This window comes from Aedes aegypti, chromosome 3 (assembly GCF_002204515.2).
Source record: "Aedes aegypti strain LVP_AGWG chromosome 3, AaegL5.0 Primary Assembly, whole genome shotgun sequence".
NCBI lineage: Eukaryota > Metazoa > Arthropoda > Insecta > Diptera > Culicidae > Aedes > Aedes aegypti.
The window spans coordinates 149,352,523-149,358,703 of record NC_035109.1 but is presented as its reverse complement, the minus strand read 5'-3'; the positions used below and the strand labels follow the sequence as shown (position 1 = coordinate 149,358,703).

General features: G+C 40.1%; 1 protein-coding gene across 1 annotated transcript; it reads left to right on the top strand.

Annotated features, from left to right (window-relative positions):
- The first annotated feature begins 4,346 nt into the window (after positions 1–4,346).
- Positions 4,347–5,970, top strand: LOC5572968 (40S ribosomal protein S2). Its single transcript, XM_001654249.2, has 3 exons — positions 4,347–4,497; positions 4,853–5,369; positions 5,575–5,970. The coding sequence occupies exons 2-3, from the start codon at positions 4,854–4,856 to the stop codon at positions 5,884–5,886; spliced, it is 828 nt and encodes a 275-aa protein (XP_001654299.1). The 5' UTR covers positions 4,347–4,497; position 4,853; the 3' UTR covers positions 5,887–5,970.
- Positions 5,971–6,181: the final 211 nt, after the last annotated feature.

Sequence of the window (6,181 nt, the reverse complement as noted above, 5' to 3'; positions counted from 1 at the left end):
ATGTGTGTGCCGATGAAAACCGACTGATTTTTCATTTTCAAAAATATATATACCTCAAAAACTAAAAAACATACATCGCTGAAAATTTGACAGTTAACGTTAAATTTTCTGAACTTTCAAGAAAAAATTCAAGAAAATATTTTTCCTGAAAAGTCAAAATCTTTAGCTTTCATTTCGTCCAAAAAGATTGAAAATCGGTCGAACGGTTATATTTTTTTTTAAATAAAAATTTTGCAAAATCGCGATTTTTCTGATCACTCTATTTCGGAAATGGTCACCCTAATTAAAATATCCAAAAACACGTATATCCTTATTTCGGATTAGGAACAAAATAGCAAATTTTCACAGAATTGGGTCCTAAAATGTTTAATGAATTCTTGTTTTTATTTGATAATACGAAAGAGCATGTTCTTGCAACTTCTTCTTCTTCTTTTTGGCGTTACGTTCCAACTGGGACAAAGCCTGCTTCTCAGATTAGTGTTCTTATGAGCACTTCCACAGTTATTAACTGAGAGCTTTCTTTGCCGATTGACCATTTTTGCATGTGTATATCGTGTGGCAAGTACGAAGATACTCTATGCCCTGGGAATCGAGAAAATTTCCTTTACGAAAAGATCTTCGACCAGCGGGATTTGAACCCACGACCCTCAGCATGGTCATGCTGAATAGCTGCGCGTTTACCGCTACGGCTATCTGGGCCCAGAGCATGTTCTTGCAACTACTTAAGCCATTTTTCTAGCTCAAATAACGGTCATAACATTTTTAAACTTCAATTTTAAAAAAGGTTCCAAATATGAACCTTGACACTTGTGATCATGTTTGACATTCACTGTTTCGACAAAAATGCCACAGGGCTTATAGTTTTAACACTGGGGTTGTTCCTATCTGACATTTCGGAAGGGACACGGAAAACAAAATGTACCCAATGTTTGAGTTTCAACTAAGGTGTGAGACAAAATCTCAAAAATCATAAAAAAATGTTTTTTGGACTTAAACAAATGAAAATCATTTAAAAATTGAGTGAACATGTGTTTTTGCCCTAAACTTAAGCGTTTGATACTAAAATTGGGACAGGGCTTTAGGACCCTATTCGGTTACCCACTAGATCGGTTTTTCATGGAGTGGCTGAATTCATGTATTGTCATCAATTTATGAAACCTTATGAATAACTTTCTTTATCAAGCATACAATATAAATCTTCAGAGAAATGATACTAAATTTCGTTCGATCATGTTTTATAGCTTGGGCTTAAGTTTCCTTCATGAATAATCATCAAAAAACGTGTAACGAATGATGTCAAAATAAAGTTATATATTGACAAAGAAAAACGAAGCTTTGTGCAGAGGCACCTTTATCTTTCTTTTCCGTATCGTTTTGTAAAGCAGCGCAAAGGTATTCTGGATTTCCAAGGATCAGAATATTTGAGACTAAATATGATTCTGCGCGGTTTTTTCGGATCTTTTCCTTCAGATTCGAAACATACTGGGATTCGTTTAGCCCAAGCAAGCGGATTCGGTTTTCGCATCGCCGGAGTGAAATGTTCCCAGCTATAGGGTCCTAAAGCCCTGTCCCAATTTTAGTGCCGAACGCTTAAGTTTAAGTCAAAAACCTAGTTCACTCAATTTTCTAATGTTTTCCGATAGTTTTAGTCCAAAAAACATTTTTTTAAGTTTTTTTTTAAATTTTGTCACACCCTTTGGTTTAAACTCAATTTTTGGGTGTATTTTGTTTTCCGTGTCCCTTCCGAAATGTCAGAAAGGAACAACCCTGGTGTTAAAAAGTTGAACCCCTGTGGTATTTTTGTCGACTAAGCGAACGTCAAACATGATCTCAAGTGTCAAGGTTCATTTATGGATCCAATTTTGAAATTAAAGGTTTAATATGATATATCCGTTATTTGAGCGGGAAAAATGCTAAAGTAGTTGCAGTAACATGCTCTTTCGTGTTATTAAAAGAAAATAAGATTTCATTAAACATTTTAGGACCCTATTGCGTGTTGATGCCAAAATTGTGACTTTTGTTGAGGATGGATTGGTCAGTTCGTTGAATGCTTGTGAAAACACAAATATGGATCATTGCAATGTTTCATTTATTTAATTGTTGAGCAACCTATAGGTAGATGGTTCCTAACTGCAATTTTAGCTTCAAGTACATATTCTTTTATTTATTTCTATCAATTACAAAAGGAAAACCTTTGGATAACCATAAGCACTAATAATAAGCCCTTAACCAGCATCATAGATGCGTACATGCATTATAATAGCACTACAATGCTTACACACCTTATAACAGCACTTCCGCTGCATAGAAACCCTATTACAGCATCATTAATGCTTCTAAGCCTGATGCATACAGGCATTAAATAAGCACTATATTGGCCTTATATTCGCATACAGGGCATGTTTAGATGCCATCTAGTGTTTTGACAGATATACCACGTGCTTTGTGTTTGCATATAGTGGTAAGAGGGAGTTAAACATAAATCTTCTCACTACTGCAATGGATCATTAAAATAACCAAAACGGCGGCTATGGAAAGCATAGATAGCACCACCGTAGTCTTGTGTGTTTGACAGAACAGCAATGCTGTCACAATGTTAAATCCCATATATTTCTTCAAAATCCATCGCCCAGTTTACACTATCATCATCTGGTGAGCATGTTGCATGAAAAGGTGTTTCATGCAACAAGACCGGCAGATGGCGGTAGTGTGAAACGTCAAACGCGAAGAAAAACGATGCGCGCGCCTCTGGTTGTCAGATTTGTAACACAGCGAATTTGAAATGATCGTTAACTGAGTGGTCGATGGAATTTCGTCAGTGTTACGTCTGTTTGTCTGTGGTGGCGCCTTTGTTTTGATGCGGTGAGCACTTGCAAAAACTACCTTCAATGATCCATTGCAGGTTTTATGACGGGGAAAAGTGATGGTTTAAATTGGTCACTTTTCTTTCCAATACTATTTATCTTGTGTGGCCGTAGGAGCAAAGGAGCAGGACTTCAACAACTCAACAATACGGGTGTCGCAGGTTCGAGGCGCAAAACGAGGAATTTCATCATAAAACGAGGATCAAAATGTGGCAATTGGGTCCTAAAATTTTTAATGAAATCTTGTTTTTATTTACTAACACGAAAAAGCATGTTATTGTAACTACTTTAGCAATTTTTCCCGCTCAAATAATGGCTATAACATGTTTAAACTTTAATTTAAAAATTTGGTTCATAAATGAACCTTGACACTTTTGATCATGTTTGACGTTCGCTTAGTCGACAAAAACACCACAGGGGTTTTAGTTCGACCACTGGGGTTGTTCCTATCTGACATTTCGTAAGGGACACGGAAAACAAAATACACCCAAAATTTGAGTTTAAGCCAAAGGATGTGACAAAATCTAAAAAAATGTTTTTTGGGCTTAAACCAACGGAAAACATTAGAAAATTGAGTGAACATGTGTTTTTGGCCTAAACTTAAGCGTTTGGCACTAAAATTGGGACAGGGCTTTAGGACCCTATTGCAAGTCCTCATAAGGATGAAAACCACCAAAATGAATAAGTCTGATACGGAGAAGTACTATCTGTATCATTTTATTACATTTTTTGCATACTATTCAAGGTTTCTGTTTTCATTCATTCATTTATTTACCTCGTGTACCAGTTGCTTGGCCGCATACGCAAAAACTCTTTGGCTGCGTACGCGAAAGCACAAAATATTCGCCCTAAAAACCTGGCGAAAACAACTGACATTTCTCACATGGTCTTACATCAGCATTAGTGGTGCAAAGAAGCACGGTTATATCTTTGCACTATAATGGCACGCTATTTCGCCTTTTCTGGCATTATAATAGCGTTATATGCGTATATAAAACTGACATGGATCAAATGATTACCCTATATGCGCATATCATGCTGTTACCGTGCCGCATTATCGTGCTTACTGGTTACTTGGGTTCAATGCTGCTCAAGAGGGGACATCGGTCAATACTTGCAGTGCCTATAATATTATCACCCAAGTGTACCATCCCTTAATAAAATACCAATCCTGTGTCATAAATTGGCTTTTGTCGATATTGAGTACTGCGGGATCACCCATTTAATATGCAATGCTAGCGAGCATGGCAATTTTTTACCCGTTGCGCAAACAACCGTATTGGTCAAAACAATCCAATTGAGGTAAAAACTATTACGATTCAGTCAAATTTAGGTTTTTCAAACTTTTTCTTTTGTTTATCTGTGTAGCTTTCGTTTAGAGTGCACAGATCGTGAAAGCTCGCAAAAGCTCTGGTCTAACTCCGCGCCAAAACATCCCTCGTCAAATTCAAAACCACTTGAAATCGACATCGATGTCGAAAATTTGCTTGCAATCAACTGTGTAACCCCACTCAATCCGCACGCCACTGGGTGCGTCGAAAGCGTCGCCGCTTCCGAACTTTGCTCATCATCGCAAAAACGTCAGCTCGTTCATTCGGGTTTCCGTTCTACACCAAGCAACACCTACCTAAAAGTAAGTACAGTGAACTAGTGGATTATTATCGATTTTTCAGCAATTTCTTATTTTTTCATTAGTTTATTACAAGTTTATTCAAGTATTACTTAGTTAGTGACCTAACATACTGAAAAGTAGTGAATTTATATAGTATAAGTTAATGTAATAGAAGTTTTCTAAACTTGACAGTGCACACGTGTCACGTTTTCATTGATTTCTTGTATCAAATTGTTATTTTATTATACAAATCACAGTTTTTCGATCTGTTCCAATATTCCATAAACTACTTTTAATTAGATTAATTAGCGTAGCTCAAAATTACGAAATAGTAATGCAAAATTCGTAACTAACCTCAAAATGTCGCTTCTTTCAGAATGGCGGACGCAGCTCCAGCCCAGCGTGGTGGATTTAGAGGAGGATTTGGTTCTCGCGGCGGCGGTGGCGGTCGTGGAGGCCGAGGTCGCGGAAGGGGTCGTGGCCGTGGACGCGGTCGCGGTGGCAAGGAAGACTCGAAGGAATGGGTTCCAGTGACCAAGTTGGGTCGCTTGGTGCGCGATGGCAAGATCCGCACCCTGGAGGAGATCTACCTGTACTCTCTGCCCATTAAAGAGTTCGAGATCATCGATTTCTTCCTGAGCCGCTCGCTGAAGGACGAAGTGCTGAAGATCATGCCCGTCCAGAAGCAGACCCGTGCCGGTCAGCGTACGCGCTTCAAGGCCTTCGTCGCCATCGGTGACAGCAACGGCCACATCGGTCTGGGCGTCAAGTGCAGCAAGGAAGTGGCCACCGCCATCCGTGGGGCTATCATCCTGGCCAAGCTGTCCGTTGTTCCGGTGCGTCGAGGCTACTGGGGTAACAAGATCGGTAAACCCCACACCGTGCCCTGCAAGGTTAGTATTTTGAAACCACATCGAAATTCGAATTTGACCCTCCTATTATGATGAGAAAACTTTAAAACTTATGCGGTTTTCACGGACGGTGGCTGCATACCACTGGCATGACGTCCTAACGCGTCTGATTCCATACAAAATCCCACAAGTTTCCTAATATAAAAGTTTCACGTTTTAACCACATGTCTTTTGTGTTCCCTCACAGGTCTTCGGCAAGTGCGGTTCCGTCCTGGTCCGTTTGATTCCGGCTCCCCGTGGTACCGGTATCGTATCGGCCCCAGTCCCCAAGAAGCTGCTCCAGATGGCCGGTATCGAGGATTGTTACACCATGACGCGTGGTTCGACCACGACTCTTGGTAACTTTGCCAAGGCCACCTACGCAGCCATTGCCAAGACGTACGCTTTCCTGACTCCGGATCTGTGGAAGGACCTGCCACTGAGCAAGACCCCGTACCAGGAGTACGCCGATTTCCTGGAGAAGACCAGCAAGACTGGCCAGCGTATCATTGAGTTGTAAACGCACTAACGACCAGATGGACGTTAGGGTTGCACGCGAAATAAACGCTGTTTTGTGGCGAGAACACAAAATCAAAGAACACGATACAGTTGTTAGTCATGATGTCCGAAATCGTCCCAAAATGTATAGTTATCGGTTCCACTAGGGCTCATTTATTTATTTCCTAACGCTGAAAATGACCTTTTTTGACACCCACCCACCCCTTCGTAACGCACGGCATCGGCTTAGACTGCCGAGAATACGTAAGTTCCCCTACTTGTCAATCATTTATAGTCCTCTAAAATTAACTACTCGC

Excerpts from the sequence above, each read along its gene's own strand:
- LOC5572968 (XM_001654249.2), top strand. The coding sequence starts at position 4,854 with ATGGCGGACGCAGCTCCAGCCCAGCGTGGTGGATTTAGAGGAGGATTT. Across the intron at positions 5,370-5,574 it reads CCCACACCGTGCCCTGCAAG|GTCTTCGGCAAGTGCGGTTC; the intron begins GTTAGTATTTTG and ends GTTCCCTCACAG.